The sequence below is a fragment of the Muscardinus avellanarius genome (genome assembly GCF_963383645.1).
Source record: "Muscardinus avellanarius genome assembly, chromosome: X".
In the NCBI taxonomy this organism is placed as follows: domain Eukaryota; kingdom Metazoa; phylum Chordata; class Mammalia; order Rodentia; family Gliridae; genus Muscardinus; species Muscardinus avellanarius.
The window spans coordinates 77,387,547-77,408,498 of record NC_137792.1 but is presented as its reverse complement, the minus strand read 5'-3'; the positions used below and the strand labels follow the sequence as shown (position 1 = coordinate 77,408,498).

The 20,952-nt window shown below is 47.6% G+C and overlaps 1 protein-coding gene across 2 annotated transcripts; it reads left to right on the top strand.

Annotated features, from left to right (window-relative positions):
- Nucleotides 1–529: 529 nt before the first annotated feature.
- SASH3 (SAM and SH3 domain containing 3) lies at nt 530–16,783 on the top strand (the record flags this gene model as incomplete). Of its 2 annotated transcripts, none has more annotated exons than XM_080718780.1 (8): nt 530–586; nt 9,706–9,801; nt 10,426–10,572; nt 13,789–13,930; nt 15,270–15,406; nt 15,538–15,747; nt 15,892–16,042; nt 16,593–16,783. In XM_080718780.1, the coding sequence occupies 8 exons, from the start codon at nt 530–532 to the stop codon at nt 16,781–16,783; spliced, it is 1,131 nt and encodes a 376-aa protein (XP_080574906.1). The 2 variants fall into 2 exon arrangements, with proteins under 2 accessions (XP_080574906.1, XP_080574905.1); XM_080718779.1 differs by having other exon boundaries at nt 16,590–16,783.
- Nucleotides 16,784–20,952: the final 4,169 nt, after the last annotated feature.

Here is a 20,952-nt window from a genome sequence, read left to right as displayed (position 1 = left end):
CACAGTGGTGATTGTGGTGGTAGTGATGGCACTGATGGCCTTAAAGGTACAATTTGACTCGTAGCATTGACCAACAGGCAGAAATAGTCCATCTTCTGCTTTCTGGATCCTGGTCAATGTGTATAAGGCTTGCGTAGGCCACATAATGTCAAATTTGTTGCCACTTGGGGAAAGGTAGAGCTGAAGTACTGGAAATGATTGACATGAGACAGCAGGATAGGGGCTTTTCTCCAGTTGTTTAGTCCAAGAGCTGTCTGCATCAGTGTCTCTGGGGACTGAAGCTGGGACTTCCTTCCTCCCCAGGGGCCGGCAGGGGCTACGATTGCTGTAAGAGCAGGTCACGTGTCAGGGCTTCCTGTATGCTGTACCGCTGGTATCCATGGTCCGCACCCCCACACTGCTAAGAGTGGCAGCCAGCGGCAACGGTCCATGCTGTATCCCCTGGACAGTGCCCGAGAGGCTGAGCAAGAGGCCTGTGTACCTTGAAACCTAGGAGAGCAGGGGAGGTGTCCCAAGAGGGTGAAGGACCATGTTGCGCCGCAAGCCCTCCAATGCCAGCGAGAAAGATCCCACTCAGAAGAAAAAGGTGAGGAGCATTTTTGGAAACTCGCTTCTTCCTCCCCTCCCTTGCTCTCTGCACCCACGCCTCCAGGGCTTTTAGAAGTGGGAAGAGTCAAAGGCCACACATTGAGCTTGTAGGTGAAGACCATTCTCCCAGCGGGCAAAGGAACAGGGATCTGAAGCTACTAGAGTAACAGATGTATAGAAGAGACTTTCAAAACTGGAGCAGTAGAGCTACAGGATACCCTTAGAAATCAGAGTTTTACAATCCAACCCTACCATGGTGGAATAAAGAACTAAACTTAGGGGCCAGAATGTTAAACCAGAATTTAGGAATTATAAAGTACAATGCTCAAGTTGAATCCAAAAACCAGATTTCATTCTCTCTCCCTTGTGCTGCTTCTGCCACCACTTCTGCCCAAGTGTGGCTTCTCAGGAGCCATCTCACACAAAGGGCCCCACTAGGCCACCTAGCCAAAGTGTTCTCAGGGTCCCCACCCTCCGGCTTGAGCTCAGACCCTGACCTCAAGCCCTCCAAGATACTCCGCTCTGTGGCAGCTCCCCAGCCACTGAGAATGGGGCCGCCCAAATTATACTGGGGATCATCAGAAGGCTATAGAGATTCTTCCTGGGTTTGAGGAACATTGTGAGGAATGAGAAAAGCTGTTGGATGGTGAGGGGGACTGAGAGTTGAGAAGGAATTCAGCGGGGGAGGGGGTATTTTGAAGGCCAGGAAGGAAAACAGCTGTCATGGGTCGCTGTGGTATTCATCTTCCTAAGGGAAAGGCTGGACTGGAAGATTCAAAGGCTCTGCCAGATCTATGTTTCTCTGATCGGATGTATTTGTTTCAGTTGTAGGATTCTCCCAGGCAATGAGCAGGTACACCCTGCCCATTATAGTGAAACTCTAGGACCATTCCAAAGCAGGCCCGAATCAAGTCTGAGGGGCCCAGGCCAAGAAGCCTTCATTGTGCCCTATAGTTTTCCCTAGTGCTCAGCCCAGGTGCACTATGGGGGAGCCCTTTGTCAGGGGAACAGTTCACAAGTAGAGGTTGAGGCGGCTGAAGGACTAAGCCTCAGGGCACTAGAGTGTGCATCCTGTCTCATCTCTCCGGTCCTGGGTGACTACCACTTCCGGCTGTATTCTCCCCACCCCAGCTGCTTCTCTAAGGTTGCAGTGGTGGTGAGAGGGGGATGGGGGAGATTCACAAATCTCCACATGGGTCCAATCATCCTTTTCCAAACCTTGTGGGGCACTAGGCCCAGCAGTCCTACCATTGGCTGCCCCTCCAGAACCAGTGGGCCCACTTCTCCTTGTTCTCTGCTGGATGGGGATGGGGAAATAGACTGCTCTACAGAACTGCTAGGCCCCAAACCACAGGGCCACTGAGCAGAGGAAAAAGGCTGAGAAAAAGCTGACACTTTGACACCAAAACATAGTGCCTCCTCTAGTGAAGGTGCCCAGGGGCACACAGAAACCAGAAGTCCCCTTCTTCTTTCTCTGCTTCAGTTACCAAGATTGTGTGTTTGTTAAGTGGATTTCTGAATGCTTCCCAGGCCTCTTCCTGGAGAAGCAAGGCTCTGTGGCCCATGTTCTTTAGGATAGGGCAGGCAAATACCACCCCTCCCCTGCCAGAGCATATGCCTGCCTTCAGAGCCAAGATGGGTTTGCCTCAACACTCTGAGCCCCACACTTCGAGGATGCCCTAGCTTCCAGAAGGAAGAGATAGCTCTACCAGCAAGATGGCCGTGAGCACATCTCTGAGGTGATGTGGTAGAGCAGAAGGCACAAAGGCAAGGCAGGCGGGTATCGCTCTCTTACCCCTGCTTCTCTTCTCGGCTCTACAAAGTGGGGAACATGTCAGACAGGAGGCAAGAAAGCGAAGTTGTGATCTTGTCACTTTCTAGCTGTAGGACCTTGAACAGATTCATTAGCTTCCTTTGGGCCTCAGTTTCCTCTTCTCTGAAAAGGGGCATAACTTTTGATCAGCCACTTTGCAAGGTAGAGTGGGTCACCTGGAACAAGAGTCATGAGAGTCCTCTGTTGTCTGTGTGCAAGTGCCCAGGAGAAGCTGCATGCTTAGGCATAGGCAGAGGTGGGGAGCACACTGCAAAAAGAGTAGATCATGGTCTCGGCCCGTAAACGGAGTAAATGAGAATAGCACTGAGAGTGACCACCAAGGGAGGTGCCATCCATTTTACCTATCCCTTAGCTCGCTGACTCCTCATGGCAACCTGGTGAGGTTGCCAAAAATAGAGGTATTGTCAATATCCCTATTTTGCATTGGAGATTCAGAGAGGTGCTGAAACTTGCCAAAGGTCACACAGCACTACAGATCAGGGATCCAAGCCAAGATTTATCACTCACCGACTCAACCCTTTTATCTCTCCACACTCCTGTCCCCCTACTGATCTCAAAAGCTCTAGAGAAATCTGATGAACAGAACATTCTCAGCCTGCCTGGGAAGAACTCTGCAGGGAGGACCCAGAGGGCTGTGGAATGAGTGACTTTCTGGCCAGCAGAACAGAGGTGGGAACAGGCCCTGAGGATGGCAGGATCCAGACATGGCACTAACCATGTATCATGAAAGACCCGGGAGGCCCTGGGGTCACGGGACATAGCCTTTAACTTCTCTTTGGAGACTTTCACCTCCTTCAAGTTCTTAGATCTGATTTCACTCGAAGGCCAGTTTTGGAGTACAGGAAGTAGAAAGAGGTTTGTCCCAGACTTCCTGTCCCCTAAAAATGGCCTTTCTGCACCACATCCTTAATGTTCATCAGCCCCAGACCTCCCACCAGGAGAAACAGAGAGGAATCTAGGCTCCTGGTCTAGTGTTCAGTTCTACCTTTCTGCCAGTCTCCTTCTGTCCCTCTCTCTCCCCTAATCCCAACATACTATTGCCACAGCACATCCCCAGAATGACACCTCCACTAGCACATGCTTTGTATTTTTAATACAGGTTGAACATCTCTAATCTGAAAATCTGATATATGAACTGCTCCAAAATCTGAAACTTTTCAAACACAGCACTGTGACACCATAAATAGAAAATTTCATACCTGACCCCATGTGAAGTCATAGGCAAAGTGCAGGTGCACTGATTCTACACAGTGACCTTCCAGCTATGGGGATAAGGTGTATGTGAAATATAAGTAAACTTCGTGTTTAGACTTGAGTCCCATCCCAAGATATCCCTTTATGTACATACAAATGTTTCAAAATTGGAACAAAATCTGAAACACTTGTGGTTCCAAGCATTTTGATAAAAAAAAAAAGTCAACCTGTAGCTCCTCACTGCCTATGGGATAATGTCCAAGTTCCTAAGCATGGCTGGCAAAAGGCCTTCCATGACCTTTTCTGCTCTCACACCACACCTGCCATCCCATCACTAGCTTCAACTTTTGTTCAAACCTTTCCAGCCTCTACCACAGGAGAAATCCTGTCTCTTCTCTCTAGCCCAGCTCAAGTTCAATTCCTCTGAGAAACCCTCCTGATCCCTTCCCCCACTATGATCCCACCTGCTCCAGGCAGCTCCCTTCCAACACCAGCTGCTGTCAGCACTGTGCTTAATCTACTTCTGCCTTGGGGTGGGAGTCACTGTCCGAGCCCTGTGGTGGCACAAGTGCGGCACCATGCAAGGACTTTCAGAGTGTCACACCTGGTTTGGGTTTGGTTTTGTGGTGCTGGGAATTTAACCCGAGCTACACCCCCAGCCCTATTTTATTTTTTACTTGAAAACAGGGTCTCAGTAAGTTCTGAGACTACCCTTGAACCTGCGGTCCTCCTGTCTCAGCCCGTCAAGTACTGGGATTACAGGTGTGTGCCACCGCATCTGGCTATGAACCTGGGTTTGAATGTCCACTTTTCTCTTCCCACTACCAGTTGTGGGACTTTGCCTAGAACACTTTATTTTTCTGCATTTCATTTTCCTCCCCTGTGAGGCAGAAATGTGACATGAGCCGGTGATGCCACAGCAATCAGTAACTCATGAAGCATGTAGCAGTGTGTCAGGTACATGGTGGTAATTAATCATTCATTACTAGATCCCTACACACACACACACACACACACACACACACACACACACACCACAAATTTATCACTGGTACACTGAAGAGCTGGTTTAGGAGACCCTGAGAAGGCTCCTTAGTAAGGAGGGGAACAGGAGGCTGATGGGGGCAGTGTGCAGCTCTTCCTGTAGTGGTGCTGCCTTTTATTTTATTGATTGATTGATTGATTAATTGATTTTGGTGGTACTGGGGTTCCTGGAAGCCCTTCTACCTCCGGGCTACACTCCCAGACCTATTTTTTATATTTTTATTTGGAAACAGGGTCTCTTAAGCCAGCGAGGCTGGCTTCGAACCTGCGCAATCCTCCTGTCTCTGCCTCCCAAGCGCGGGGATTACAAGCGTGCGCCACCACGCCCGGCTGTGGTGCTGCCTTTAGACTGAAGACCAGTGCTGGGGATGTAACTCAGTAGTAGAACACTTGCTTAGCATGCACAAGGCTCTGAGTTCCATCCCCTGAGCCACAAAAAATAAATAATATAAACTGGAGTTGAAAAACTTTTCTATTGAATTATAATAGCCATACAGAAAAGCGCATAAATCCTAATTACACCATTGAATGAGTGCACTCATAGAGTTACCATAAAGTGATCATTCCATGTAGGCAGCACCCAGGTCAAAAAACAAAACTCTTCCAGAACTGTGTGAGATGGTGCACACTTGTAATCCCAGTACTTTGGAAGCTCAGATAGGAGGGTCACAGGTTCGAGGCCACCCTCAGCAACTTAAAATCCTATTTCAGCCAGGCGTGGTGACGCACACTTATAATCCCCGCCCTTGGGAGGTGGAGACAGGAGGATCAGGCAGTTTCGAAGCCAGCCTCGCTGGCTTAAGAGACCCTGTTTCCAAATAAAAAAATAGAAAATAGGTCTGGGAGTGTAGCCCAGAAGTAGAACAGTACCATCCCCAGTACCACACACACACACACCAAAAAAAAATCCTATTTCAAATTTTAAAAATAAAAAAAGGGCTAGGGGTATATCTCAGAGGTAGAATGCCCCAGGGCTCAATCCCCAGTAGCCAAAAAAAAAAAAAAGGGAAACAAAACATTTCTAGAAGTTCAGTTATGCCCTGGCCTGTTGCTGCATGCCACTTTCCCAAAAAACCATCATTTCCCTGACTTCCAGCAGCACAAATAAGTTCTACTGGAGTTTTGTTGGTTTTTTTTTTTTGGTGGGTGTGTGTGTGTGTATGCATGTGTGTGTGTGTGTGTGTGTGTGTATGTGTGTGTGTGTGTGTGTGTGTGTGTTGCTGGCTCCCACTGGATTTTGAGCATTGTGTAGCCATTGGAATATTTATATACACTCTTTGGGGATGGCTCAAAAGGGTATTGGTGAGACTCCAATTATGGATATAATTGTTGGAGGATGGTTATATTACTTCAGTGCTGGGTACTGTTCTATGAATCTTCCACAATTAATTTATCCATTCTACACTTGATAGGAATTTGAGTTGTTTCCAATTAAATTGGAATTTGAAGGAGGAGAAAAACCACAGTTGACAGTGAGAAAGGCAGAGTATTCCAGGTGGGAACATGTCTAGGGTAAGAATCTAGAGGTGGGTTGTAGAAAAGGCATCCAGTGAGTGACTGCTGGGCCACTGTTCTTAGTACTGCATATATATTCCCTTATTTCATCCTCATGACAGCCTGATGAGGGAAAAGAAGCTAGAGAAGTTAAGTGACTTACCCAGCTCACATAGCTGATGAGTGAGGGCTGGGTGTGTATGAGGCCCTGGGTTAAATTACCAGTACTGGGGGGCAGGAGGCAGCTTCATAGCTTCAGAGCCAAGATGTGGAAACTTGCCATCTGATTCCAATGAAGAAACTGAGGTTAGTCAGGAGTGGTGGCACACGCCTGTAATGCCAGTACTTTGGGAGGCTGAAACCGGAGGAGCAGAGGTTTGAGCAGCTTCAGCAACTTATCAAGACCCTGTTTGATAATAAAAAATAAAAGGGGCAGAGGTATATCTTGGATGTAGAATGCCTCTGGGTTCAATCCCCAGTAAACAAAGAAAAGAAACTGAAGTTCAAAAAAGTTAGGTAAGGCACCTCCAGAGTCGAATACAGCAATGTCTGATGCCAGAAATAGACTCTTTCCAAGAGGACCACATGCTCCCCTTAGACTTAAGAAAAAGGCCACTGGAATATATACCACCTCACTTAAGTACACGACTCTCAGCAATTCCTCACCTCAAAGGCAGGCATGACAGAAAACCCAAATGGTCTTAAAGATTCCAACTGGACCCTAGATGGGGGTCACCCAAAAGGCAGTCAGGATATCTGGGGATGCCTCTGAGACTTGAAAAAAGGCCACCCTGGCTTGCCCTCACTCTTAGTCACCCAAAGTACATATGTTAGTCCTTTCCATCTCCCCAAGCTGAGAAGGGGCCAGCCAGCCCAAGCCCCAGCACTGGCTCCATGGCCTCTTAGAATGGTCTCCTCATGCTTTGGGCTAAAGCTGGAACAGAGGGATCCTCACATGAAAGCCTGTGAGCCAAAGGCCAACTAGAGGGTAGTGGAGTCTGAGTTTACTCTCCCCCAACAAAGCAAACTTCTGGCCCCATGCTTGCCCTCTTGCTCCATTCCCAGCCTCATCAGTTCCTGGGGCTTAAGGGGCAACTCTCAGCCTCCTAGTCTGCAGATCAAACTAAGGGGAGTTGGAGGGAAGGCCATAAGCTACATCAGCCTATAAATAGTAGTCTGGCCTGCTCTCCTTGGGCCTGGGCCAGGCCAGTGCCCACCCTTTCTCTGTTCCCTCTTTTCCGAGCAATGAGAGGAGGAAGTTATTCAGGCAGCTGCATCCTACCATACAAGAGGAGGAAATAAATGGAATGTGGAGGCAAGAGGGGAAAAAGGGAGAAAGGAGGCAAGAATAATGGGAGGGAAAAGCAAGGAAGGAGGATGGAGTAGATGCATGGGAACCAGAGCGGTCACCCCACGGTCACTCTTTCCTTTCTCCACACCCACTCACAGCCTCCTTTCCCGGGTCCCAAAGTAGAACGGAGGAGGCTTTCTGACTGAGACTGCAGACACCCCACCTGCAAGGCCCTGATACTGCTACTGTCAACTTGACCTGACAGCTGACCTAGTTTCTGGTCAACTGCCTCTAAAAATATGTGCTCCATAACCCCCAGTTGCTGCCTTAGCTTCAATCAAGATCCACCAAGGGGGGTGGGGGTGACCAGACTGCTAAACTGCATCCCTGAGAGTTAGGACCAATTTTTTTTGGTGGGGGAGGGCAGGTGATATCACCTCTGCTCTGAGGGCTTGCCACTGGACACATATACCCTCCTTCAACAGGAAAGAGGGTATGAAACCTTCAGCACTGTGTGAGTCTGGGGCATTGGTTCCTCAAGCCCTTATCTTCGGTGTCTGTAGTCTACCCCACTGTATCTGACTGGCCATCTGTGAACCCTGGTTTCTGTATATATCTTCTGGTCTTGACTGTTTATCTTGATACACAGGCTCAGCCTCAATTTCTTGTGTCTATGGCCTGCCCCCCTTACCTGCCTTTTCTTGGTTTCTGGCTGCTATCTTAGCATGTACATGTGCCTACAGTTTAAAAAAAAAAGATTATTTCCTGAAAATAGCCTCATCAATACAAACAATAGGTCATGCCTGAAAGTCCAAACACCAACAAGGGTCAACAATCACCAGCTCATCACATTGTGGCTAAAATTAAAAGCAGCTAAAATGAATACAGAGAAAATGGCTTGCTCTAACTAAATTAGACCAAATCATTTGTGTTCCAAATCTATAGACAGCTTAAGTAAGCTTCTACTGTGATTTCTCAGAAAGTGCAATACCAGGTCTTGTTGGCAGTATTGCTTGGCTCTTTCTGAGACAGAAGTTTATTGGGCCAGAGGCCCCTGGCACTGTGACCAGGCTCTGGTTCAGAGGTTAAGCCAGAGTTTGAGAGGGAGGGATCTGCTCTCAATTAACTAATGTGAGGTTTTCATATGTGCTGATGCATTCAGCCCTTCATTCCAGGGTTCTGGGAAGAAACGCCGCTGGAGTGGTGAAATCTGAGCTTGATCTGGGGCTTCATGAAGCTCTGAGGCTCCTGACATCCAGAACTTGTTCTTTGGGTTCCAAGAACAGCTTGGCATTTCAACTTGTTATAGAGTAATAATCCCTCTTAGAAATAAATGCTTATAAGACATTTTTTCTCTTCCTTGATTCTTGCTTTTGCTGAGAAAAAGATTTTCTGGGGGTGCTGTGGTACTGGGGATTGAATCCAGGGGCATTCTACCTCCAAGATATGCCCCCCACCATATCTTATTTTTTATTTTGAAATAGGGTTTCACTAAGTTGCTGAGAATCTCACTACTTACTTAAGCTGTCAAATCTGGAATCCTCCTGTCTCAGCCTCCCAAGTACTGGGATTATATATTTGCACCACCATGCTGAGCCAAGAGAAAGATTTCAAACAGAAGGCACACATAAGGGAGTATAAGAGGTTTATTTAGGGAAGTGGAGGTACAGTTTAAGAGAAGGCCATAATAAAAGGAGTTACATTCCAGAGCAAGAATGGGATTAGAGCTACTTCCCAGAGTTGAAAACAGCATAGAACAAAAGGGGCACATTCCAATAAAAGGGTCTGGAATGGACCACTTTCTGGAGCGGAAAAGCAACAGTGAGTCTCCCACATGAAGTTTTACTCTGTCTGGAAAATTTTCCCCTCATGCATATGCATTTGGGAAGGTCACTGTCTCTTTTCACACCTTAATGCATCTGTGAGATTTTTTGCACCATTGAACCCCTGGACACACACACCCCGCCCTGCTTCCTGATGTCCCTGCTGTCCTCTAGCCAAGGTTCTCTAACTGCTACGCTGCTGCATGAGGCAGGGAGTTCCGAGTTTCCATTCTTGAGCCGGGCTTCACTTTCCCTCAGGACTCTCCCAGTCTCGCCTAAACTGTTCTTTTCTATCTAGCTACCTAAAGACCTCATTAGCCCTGGGACCTCGAACACGTGGTTCTACCCAACCCTAGAGTATGTTGGGAAGGGAGAACAGATGTGTCCTCAGCAGCCATTTTAGCACCACTGACTGCAAACATGTCTGCTTCATCTAGCTCTCCCTTCAGCGCTCCAGCAGCTTCAAGGATTTTGCCAAATCCAAACCCAGCTCTCCTGTGGTGAGCGAAAAGGAATTTAATCTGGATGATAATGTGAGTTTCAGAACCTCCTTGGGGAGTCTGGCTTCTAGCCCTTGGTGGGAAAATGGGGATGGGAGGCAGGAGGGTGAAGAGAAGCTAATTGGATTGTTGGGGCAAAGCCCACCACTGCAGCACCAAACTTCTGGGCCCCAAGCACCCCTTTGCATTCTTTTCAATTAGAACTATGTAGTAGCAGAGCCAGGCATAGTGACACATGCCTATGACCCCAGTATTTGGGAGGCTGAGACAGGATGATTGCAGGTTTGAAGCCAACCTCAGCGATTTAGTGAAGTCCTCAGAAGTTTATCAAGACCTTATTTCCAAAAAAATTAAAATAAAATAATCTGAGGGTGTAGCTCAGAGGTAGAATGTCCCTGGGTTTAATTCCCAGCATGAGAAAGAAAGAAGAAAGGGGGAGGGAAGTGTGGGGGGAAAGGAAGAAGGAAAGGAGAAAATCATTTACAAATTAACAGGCTGAGAATGGTGGGGGGCTGGGGCCAAGGGGAAAGGGAATGGGTGCCACTGGATCCCACTCCCTACAGCCTCTGCCCTGAAACCAAGGGCCTCTTTGTACTCCAAGTACTGGACCCAAACAGGGCCACTAGGATCCCTGGGCCTCTTCTTTGATTGTCACAGATTCCAGAAGATGATTCAGGTGTCCCCAGCCCAGAGGATGCTGGGAAGAGTAGCAAAAAGCTGGGGAAGAAGTGGAAAGCAGTGATTTCCCGAACCATGAACAGGAAGATGGGCAAGATGATGGTGAAGGCCTTGTCGGAGGAGATGGTGAGGCATGGGGCTCCAGGGGAGGGTGGGGGCAGGAAGCCCCGGGCCACTCTGGCAATGGGTGAGCGTGACCACCTGGACACCAGTTCTCAGCCCCAAAGGCCCAATTCAATACAAGAAGGAAGATCATGTGGGAAGGAGAGCTCACCATCAGCCACAAACAGCATACCTGGACAGTCCTGAGGGGGCAGGAGACCATCTGGGAAAGGGGAAAGGTCTGAGGAAGGATGAAAGTCCAGGCATCAAAGGCAGGCCTGAGGGATGGAGCCAGCTGAGAGGAAAATGTGTTTGCCTGGAACAAAGCTATCCACCTCCTAGCTTTTCTTGGAACTAGCCCTTGAGATTAGAAAGGCCTAATTCTGGCAGGATATAGAGAAAGATATAGACGCTACTCAGTTTGTGGTAGGGTTATATCCTGATGAACCCATCAGAAATTGAAAATATCCTAGGTCAAAATTGCATTGATCCGGGTATGGTTGCACACACCTGTAATTCCAGTACTTAGGAGGTTAAAACAGGAAGATCACCAAAGAGGTTCAGACTGCATAGTGCCAGCCTAAGAAAAGATCCAAATTCAAAATTTGAAGTGCAGTATCTGAGAAATGTGTCACTCTGGCACCATCATAAAGTCAAAAGATTGTAGGGTGAACCATTGATCACTAAATATGAGACCATCCATGGGGAAAATAGAGAAGGCTGTCTTCAGCCCAGGGAAGAAGGTGGCTCAACAGTGGGGCAGGCACAGCCCAAGTAATTTATTTATTTATTTGTTTATTTATTTATTTTTGTGGGTCTGGGGATGGAACCTAGGGGCATTCAACTTCCGAGCTATACCCCCTGCCCTATTTTTTATTCTTTATTTGGAAACAGGGTCTCACTAAGTTCCAGCCCAAGTTGGTTTTTGTGTGTGTGTGTGGTGGTACTCGGGATGGAACCCAGGGGCCTTCTATTTCCGGGCTACACTCCCAGACCTATTTTATATTTTTTGTTTGGAAACAGGGTCTCTTAAGCCAGCTAAGGCTGGCTTCGAACCTGCACAATCCTCCTGTCTCAGCCTCCCAAATGCGGGGATTACAAGCGTGCGCCACCACGCCCGGCAAGCCCAAGTAATTTAAAGCTCATGGTCTTGTAGCCCTTATGGGAGGCACAGGGTGGCATGTGTCAGAATTGGTTCTAACTGCTTTATGAGAGCAATTGGTCAAATTGTCTGAAATGTTGCATGCTAGTTGTTAAATGGAACCATTATTAGAAATAAAATTATATAAAGTAGGCATGGTGGAGCATGCCTATAGTCCCAGATACATGGGAGGCTGAGAGAGGAGGTTCATAGGTTCAAGGCCAGCCTGGGTAATTTAGAGAGACCTTATTTCAAAATAAAAAATGAAGCCAGGTGTGGTAGAACACACTTGTAAACCCAGCATTTTGGGAGGCTGAGACAGGAGGATCATAGTTCGCAGACAGCCTCAGCTGCTTATTGAGGCCCTTTGCAAATCAGTGAGACCCTGTTTAAAAATAAAGAATAAAAAATAGGGCTGGGGGTGTAGCTCGGAGGTAGAATGCCCCTGGATCCCATCCCTAGTACCAAAATAAAAAGAAAAGAAAAAAGAAAAAGTAAAATAAATAAATAAATAAAAATGAAAAGGGGGCTGGGAGTGTATCTAATAGGTAGAACACCCCTGGGTTCAATCTCTAATACCCTCCAGAATAAAAAAAATCAAATTATACAAACTTAGAGTTAAATAAATTCTCTTAAAAATAACAGTGATAACATAAATCTTCGAAATTCACCATTTCTTAATTCAGCCACTACCTGTCACTCTTATCTATGTTGTTCATATTTGCATCTTATAGAACCTGTGTAGCAGAAATAACCTAGATAAGCTGGGCATGGTGGAGCACATTTGTACTTGGGAGGTTGAGACAGGAGGATCACAGGTTTGTAGTCGGCCCCAGCAACTTAGCCTCTGCAACTCTTTCAAAATAAAAAAGTAAATTAAATGGGGCTAGAAGTGTAGCTCGACAGTAAAATGCCTCTGGATTCTATCCTAGTACCACAAAAGACAAAAAATTCTGTGTGCATGTACGTCACTATCACTATGATTTACATTATGATGTGAGACTATAATGCACCAATAAATATATATATAGATATATATACAAAAGACAAGAAATAACCTAGCTATTTCCTCCTCCTCCTCCTCCTCCTCCTCCTCCTCCTCCTCCTCCTCCTCCTCCTCCTCCTCCTCCTCCTCCTCCTCTTCTTCTTCTTCTTCTTCTTCTTCTTCTTCTTCTTCTTCTTCTTCTTCTTCTTCTTCTTCTTCTTCTTTTCAGTACTGGGATGGAACCCAGGGGCATTCTACCTCCAAGCTGCACCCCCAGCCCTATTTTTTATTCCTTGTTTTGAAACAGGGTCTCGCTGAGTTGCAAAGGGCCTCACTAGATAGCTGAGGCTGTCCTCGAACCATGATCCTCCTTTCTCAGCCTCCCGAATGCTGGGATTACAAGCGTGCACCACCACATCCACCTTTTATTCTTTATTTTGAAACAGGGTCTCACTGAGTCGCAGAGGGCCTCACTAAGTAGCTGAGGCTGGCCGTGAACAGTGATCCTCCCAGCCTCCCAAATGCTGGGATCACAAGCGTGTGCCACCATGCTGGACCCTAGCTATCTCTTCTAACAGCTTTTCCAGTGACATCATGATCGCAGACTGACAGTGGCCTTGGTCTTAGCGAAGAGAATTTACGATACGAAAACTGGCAAATCATGGGGCTTTTATTCGCAGAGAGCCAGCTGTTAAATAGCCCCATACTTACATGCAGTAAGGTAGGGAGGGGCCCTCTGGGGCCAGGCCTACAAGTTTATAGGATCAAGTCAACTATATCACTTATCTTCAAGTTCACTGTGAGGATTAAGTGCAATGACAAGCAGAAGTAGTTTGCTCTCCAGCAGCACCATCTACTTGACTGAGCCATAAAAAGGCCACCCTTGGCTACCTTGGTGTTTAACACATTACATTAGCACCTGAAGCTGATAAAGCACTCTCACCAGATACCCAGTAGGCCCTTTTCTGTGAGATAGGCCAGACAAGGACTGGCGTTCCCATTTTTATCAAAGAGGACACTAGGGCTCAAAGGGTGCCACTTGCCTATAGTTGGCAGAGCTGGAGTCTGCATCATAGAGAGGCTCCTGAGGGCTTCCTGCCTATCCTCCCTGCAGGGAGACACACTGGAAGAGGGCTCAGCCTCCCCAACATCTCCAGATTGCAGCCTGGACAGCCCTGGCCCTGAGAAGATGGCCTTGGCCTTTTCTGAGCAGGAAGAGTGTGAACACCCGGCGCTCAGCCGCCAGGCCTCAACCAGTGAGTAGGGGAAATGGGAGGACACCTGCGGAATCTGGAGGAAAGGACTAGGTTAGGGACATGCCTAGCTGTATGGGAGGGGGCCAGAAACTTTCCCAGCCCTCTTCACAGTACATCTTCACAGCTTCATGGGATCTATGATCCTACTATGATCTTCATTTTATTGATATGGAAACTGAGGCTCAAATGACTTGCCCAAGGTAACCCAGTCTTGAGCTCAGCTCTGCTCCAGAGGAGTCTCCAGGCTCCAGGGAGGCCCACGAGCAGAGGGAGAGACTCTTTTCTCTCTTGATCCAGCCTGTCCTCACCCTTCCAAGGGGAGGTAGAGGTTACAGCCCCCTGAATTGTTGACATCCCAGACCAGGGTGAGGTATAGCATAGCACCTCTGGCTGTGAAGAATCAGTGTCTTGGACCTCAGACCTTGGTTGCTAAACTTAGGGTATCATTAGTCATGTTCTAGAAGTCCAGAGGCTAGACAAGAGGAATCCTTCCCGGAGGAGATGCTGTGCGCTCCTCCTGGCCTCTCAGGACCCACTCTTTATCTGGCTTCTCAGACACCTCCCTGCCCCCACACTAAAAGCTACACCCCAGTCCTATTTTTTTTTTTGGTGGTACTAGGGGTAGAACCCAGGGGCTTTCCTCCAGGCTATACTCCCAGACCTATTTTATATTTTATTTGGAAACAGGGTCTCACTGAGTTGCAAAAGGGCCTTACTAAGGAGTTGAGGCTGTCCGTGAACCACATTCCTCCTGTCTCAGCCCCCCAAGTATTGGGATTACAAGCATGCGTCACCACGCCTGGCACAAAAGGCATTTAAAATACTCATTACCTTGCCCTTCCAGGAAGAAAGGGCCCATCCAAGTGTGCATTGGACATTGTAACTGAACATTAAGCCTTATTAAGTAGAGAAAGTAAAATATTAGCATATAGTGTGGCTTCCCGGTATATGGAGCACTGGAATGAGCACAAAGATAACTGGAGTCTAATGGCCCCAGTGCTGCCAAGTAGAAGGTGAGAGTCCTAGAGCTGGTCACTTAGCTTGTCTGGCCTCTGCTTTCCTTATCTGGGCACTGGGGTGTGGGCCCAATTGGGCTCTGGTGATCCTCCCAATTTGCCCGTTCTTCAGTTTGTGAGCTGTTTTCTCCTCTGTTTTCAACTCCTCATTATCCAAGGTCCCAGAGGTCAAGGGGTGGCCAAGGGGATGGGTCTGAATCTCTCCTGCAGCATGAGGCTTGCCAGTGGGATGTCCAGGCAGGCTCCCTACAAGGCACCTTGGGGGCGCAGTCCTGCCTGCTCTGGGACAAAGGTGAGCCTCCTCCTTGCCCCATATCTTGCAGGCAGTGAGCTCTGCAGCCCTGGCAACTTTGGGGAGGAATCGCCTGCCCCCCAGTACACAGGACCTTTCTGTGGTCGGGCACGAGTCCACACTGACTTCACCCCTAGCCCCTATGACCACGACTCGCTGAAACTGCAGGTAAGGATGGCATCCTGGCCCCTCCAGATCTCAACAAGCTTCAGAGGAATTGGACTGAGCCAGGGTAGGCAGTAATGATGGAGGTCAAGGGACCCCTCTTCCCTCCCCTGCTTGCTGCTCTCTTCCCACAGAAAGGTGATGTGATCCAGATCATTGAAAAGCCACCTGTGGGCACATGGCTGGGCCTGCTTAATGGCAAGCTGGGGTCTTTCAAATTCATCTATGTGGATGTGCTGCCCGAGGAGGCTGTGGTGCCTGTGCGCCCCAGCCGCCACCAGAGCAAGGGCAAGAGGCCCAAGCCTAAGACTCTGCATGAGCTGCTGGAGCGCATCGGCCTGGAGGTATGAGCTTGGACCTGCACTAGTATCTAAGAGCAAGGGAGGTGCCCCCCAGAATGGGAACCAGGGGACACCAGCTATGGGTAGGGGTAGGTTTTAGGCAGGGGCGGCTTATCAGCAGCATCAGTGACCCACCTCTGTCCTCAGGAGCACACGTCCACTCTGCTACTCAATGGCTACCAGACACTGGAAGACTTCAAAGAGCTGCGGGAGACACACCTCAATGAGCTAAACATCATGGACCCACAGCACCGAGCCAAGCTGCTCACGGCCGCAGAGCTGCTGCTGGACTATGACAGTGAGTGGCTTTGGAAGCAAATCTATGGGGAAAGGTGCCAGCTGGCATTCCAGGGAACAAAGGTTCACCCTAGCTGTGCCCCATGACCACACCCTGCCCTGGAACCCCTCTGCAGCAGGAAGGCATCTTCCCACAGCTGAATTCCAGTTTCAAGGAAAGTTTGTGGGGAAGGTGAGAGGGATGATAGGGCTCCACTGCCTTTTGGATCAAAGGAGAGTTTTTGGCAGAGAAAGTAGGGCCTTTATAAAAAACCTCAAAGCTGGGTACTAGAGCTGGGATTCAAGCCCGAGTTGCTTGGCTCCAGCTCAGTACTAATGAAGTTTGAGCTTCTCGATTACAGAGCAAGTCTAGAAACAATTCCTTCCTGCTTCCAAGCTAGAAGCAGTGAGAAGAGGGTCCAGAGCAGTGGAGGAGGCCAGGGGGAGTGACTGCCTGCAAGAGACTTTCCAGGGTCCCTAGCCCTATGAGGGCATTCCCTGGGGCTTTTGACCCCTCCCCCAGCTTTGGACCAAGCACCCCGTCTTCTGTCTTCCTCCCTCATCCCCAGCAGCTGGCAGCGAGGAGGCAGAAGAGGGCATCGAGAACAGCCAGGATCCAGGAGTGCACACAGTGTCAGAACCCAAGGTGGACATCCCACGAGACTCTGGCTGCTTCGAGGGTTCGGAGAGCGGACGTGATGAGGCAGAACTGGCAGGCCCTGAGGAGCAGCTGCACAGCCTCTCCCTGGCTGGGGCACCTTGAAGTACAGGTGACATAGGCCGAGGCTGGGCCTGAGCTGCAAAGGCCACAGAGATGGGCCCAGCCTCCCATAATATCCCAGGCCCAGAGGACTAGTGCTGAGCCTGGCCCTGCTTTCCCATAGAGGGTTAGGTGCAAAGGCCCAGCTGGGGCCCTACAGGCTCAGCTGGAGTGCATATGGGGCTGCGTGAAGGCAGATCCCACCTGTCTGGCTTCCTCTCTCCACCAGCATGTGGCCCACAAACCTAGCCATGGCCACAGCAAGTGGGGCACCATGGAGAAACCTACCATGTCCCTCACCATCAAGGATCCCAAACCCTCCTCACCCTCCTACCACCCACCCTTGTTGCACTGCTCCTAGACAGGGTACCAAGTCTGTATTTCAGGCCAGTTGCAAATCCCTTGGTAATCTGGCTGTTTCAAAGGACCTCACTGGATCATGGGTGAATGCAGAATTCCCTAAATAAGGTGTGAAGAAATTGTCATGTACCATCCCCCCTTTCCTCCTCTAGAGGTTTGGCAGCTAAAGCACAGAAACTTGAACTAGGTGTCTTCCCCTCTTTGGCTTAGGACTGGTCAGGGTTAGGCAGTGTAGTCACTGAAAGCCTTGTAACATCCTGTGGCTTGAAATGTCTCCTTTTCTGCTACCCGTGGCCCGGAACACAGGTGGGACTTATCAAAAGGGACAGAGAAGTTTTCTGGCCTTCGAATAAAATGGCCTATCCTGCTCTTCCATGTCAGACTTTCCCATGTGACTTGGCCCAAGCTGCAACTTCCTCCAGCTTCAAACAATGCTCATACCTCTTATGGTATGTGCTTCCTTCTGTTCCTGAACCCGTCAAACGAGACTTCCCACAAAGCCAGCAGCAGAGGGTCATTCTTGACTTCCAGAGACACAACTGCCCCTCAGAATCCACATGCAGCCAGGCGTGGTGATGCATGCCTGTAATCCCAGTGCTTGAGGGGCTGAGATAGGAGGATTACAAGTTCGTGGCCAGCCTCAGCAACTTAGTGAGACCCTCCACAACTTAGTTGATACCCTGTTTTAAAATAAAATAGGGCTGGAGGCGTGGCTTGGAGGTAGAATTTCCCTAAGTTCAATCCCCAGTACTTTGAAAATAAATAAAGTCTGAGTACAGGTTGACCACTTATGTAGGTCTTTACAAGCAAAGAAAGCACTAAGCTTGACAGTGGGGACTCCACTAATCCAACATTGCTTTGCTAAAGGTTTTCATATGCCCTGAGCTCCAGAAGGTAGGAGAGTATCTATTGGTGGAAGTTTCAACCCAAGTAGCAAGTCTATGCCCCACGTATCCCATAGTATCCTTTTCCTGGTATGGAACAAGCAATGCCCACTACATCTAGGACTGTCTGCTTAGTGGACAAACTTTCTGACCAGAAACTAGTAAAAGCTACCTTTGGGAAAGGAACTTTGTATAAATATGAGGAGATGAAATGAGACAATTTGGTAGCAATAAATGTAAATAGAATTAAATTACTGTCTCGTTATCTTTACTATGGAAAGAGGGTTGGGGAGGAGGGACAAACAGCTCTCTTCAAAATTAGTATCAGCAAAATGTCCTTCTATTGTCTTTGCAGGGCCATCTTTCCCTTCCCTGAGGATGCCTAGGGCCCTGTACTCTGCTGATCTAAAGCCCTGGCTGGCTTTGCCCTTCTCTCCAAGGAGCCCTCCCTAGAGCAGCCTCAGGCACCCACAGCATTGCTGGAGTCTGAAATCAGACAGAGGGGGAGCTATTTCCCTCTTCCTGTAACAGGTGTGTGTGTGTGTGTGTGTGTGTGTGTGTGTGTGTGTGTGTGTGTAACACGCGTGACTAAGGACTGAACCCAGCGGCATTTTACCTCCAAGCTAAACCCCCAACCCCTTTTGCTAGCCAGGCATGGTGGTACATGCTCGTAAACCCAGTACTTGAGAGGCTGAGACAGGAGAATCACAGGTTTGAAGCCAACCTCAGCAACTTAGTGAGGCTCTCAGAAACTTAGCATGACCTTTTTTCAAATAAGAAATAAAATAGGTCTGGGAGTATAGCCTGGAGTTAGAAGGCCCTGAGTTTCATCTCCAGTATCTCCCCCCCACACACACACACCAGGTATCACTAGGTTGCTGAGAGTCTCACTAAGTTGCTGAGGCTGCCCTCAAATCTTCAATCCTCCTGTCTCAGACTCCCAACTACTAAAAGTAGAGGCATGTACTGCCACTCCTGGCTATAATGTGTGTGTGTGTGTGTGTGTGTGTGTGTTTGATATCAAAGATCAAACCTAGGAGTGCTCTACCACTCAGAAATGAGCTACAACCCTACCCTTTTTTATTTCATTTTGAGACAGGGTCTCGCTAAATTGCCCAGGATGGCCTCAATCTTGCATTCTCTTACCTCATCCTCCTGATTTCCTGGGATTATGGGGAAGTGCCACCATGCCCAACCTTAAAACAGTTCATTTTAACAAGATCCTTGTTAAAAGCCTTTAAAATAGACTCTCCTGCAGGACTGTCCAAGGTACAAGACAGGAAAAGTTGAGGTCAGGTGTTTCCTCTGAAGCTGTTCTCCTGAGCCCCACCCTATGCCCACTAAAGCTGCACCATGTCCTGGGAAATAAGATAGAGACAGAGACCCCTGGATTCCTCTGTTTCCATAGCACTAACTGCATCAGGAAGAGAAAAAACAGGAGTGAGAGTTGTCACTGGTGTGAGGACAAGGCTGCTCTGCTTCCAGGCTGTTTTCACAGCTGCATTCATCTCTCTGCCTGTGGCCTGAAAGCCTCGAGGGGACTGAGTCACTGCCGTGTTTAGTGAGCCCCAGCACTGAGCATTTTACATCTTGTGTAATCCTCAGTGTCCTGTCCATGATGGTGTCCTATCATCATCACAATTTACATAGGAGGAAACTGAGACTCAGGAAGATGGCAGAGGTTGACTAGGAAGTCACAGAGCAAGGAATCTGCCTGACTGCCAAGCCCATGTGCTTGACCCTACACTATATGGCTTCTCAAAGGTCTCGTCTAACAAGATTTTCAAAGGCCCTTTGACTCAAACTTTTTCCTTCCAAAATTTGACCTCTAGAAATACCTACACAAGTTCACAAAGATATTCCTGACAGCTCTGTCTATAACAGTAAGAAACCGGAAATGACATAAAAGGAGAATTAGGTAGATACATTATGGTGTGTTCATTCTACACGAGACAGCCATCATATAGGGTGCTGCAGAAAAAAAATACCAGAGGAGGAATAAAAAATGGTAAAATGGGGGAGAAAAATCTATCTCAGGCTAAACATCATCTATATAGCTTAGTCCTTCCTATATAGCATAGTCCTTACCATGCCTAGATTTGAAGCATGATCATCTTGTGGTGGCATGCTCTAATTATAAGTTTCATTTCTCTGGCAATTAACTAAACCTTTTTTTTTTTTTTTTTTTTTTTTTTTTGTTTTTTTTTTTTAATTTTATTTTATTGGTGCACTGTATTCATACATCATAGTGGGATACAAACTTTTGTAGACATACATGCACACATCGCCCAGTCAGCCCCCACCCGATCCCCACCCCATTCTCTCCCCATCCCTCCTTCCCATGCTTGGCTTAGTGGTTGACATCTAGTATTATAGCAATTTATCCAAAATTAAAAATGATAATTTCACATAACAGTTTCATTTGTCTGATACCAAGTGTTTGATGATTTAAAGATAGCATTTCAATATTTCTTTTTGCTTTCTTTCTTACTAGAGCATATTTTTTTCTGTTTTTTTAGGTGAAACTATCATATATTTATATATTTATTTTTCAGAAAAAAATCTATCCTAATATGGAATATGAATTCTAGATACCCAAAACGATCTTGAAAAAGAACAAAGCTAGCAGATATATATTTTCTGATTTCAAACCATATAAAGCTACAATAATTGAAACAGTGTAGTACTGTTCTAAAGGCAGATATATAGACCATTGGAGTTAAATACAAGCCTAGAGCTAAATTCTTCCCTATATTGTCAAGTTATTTTTGACAAGGTTTCCACGAACATTTGGTGGTGGAAATAATAATCTTTTAACTAAATATTGTTGAAAAATAATAATTACATGGAAAAGAATAAAATTGGACCTTTACCTAATCCCATATACAAGTATTAACTCAAAATAGATAAAAGACCTAAATATAGATC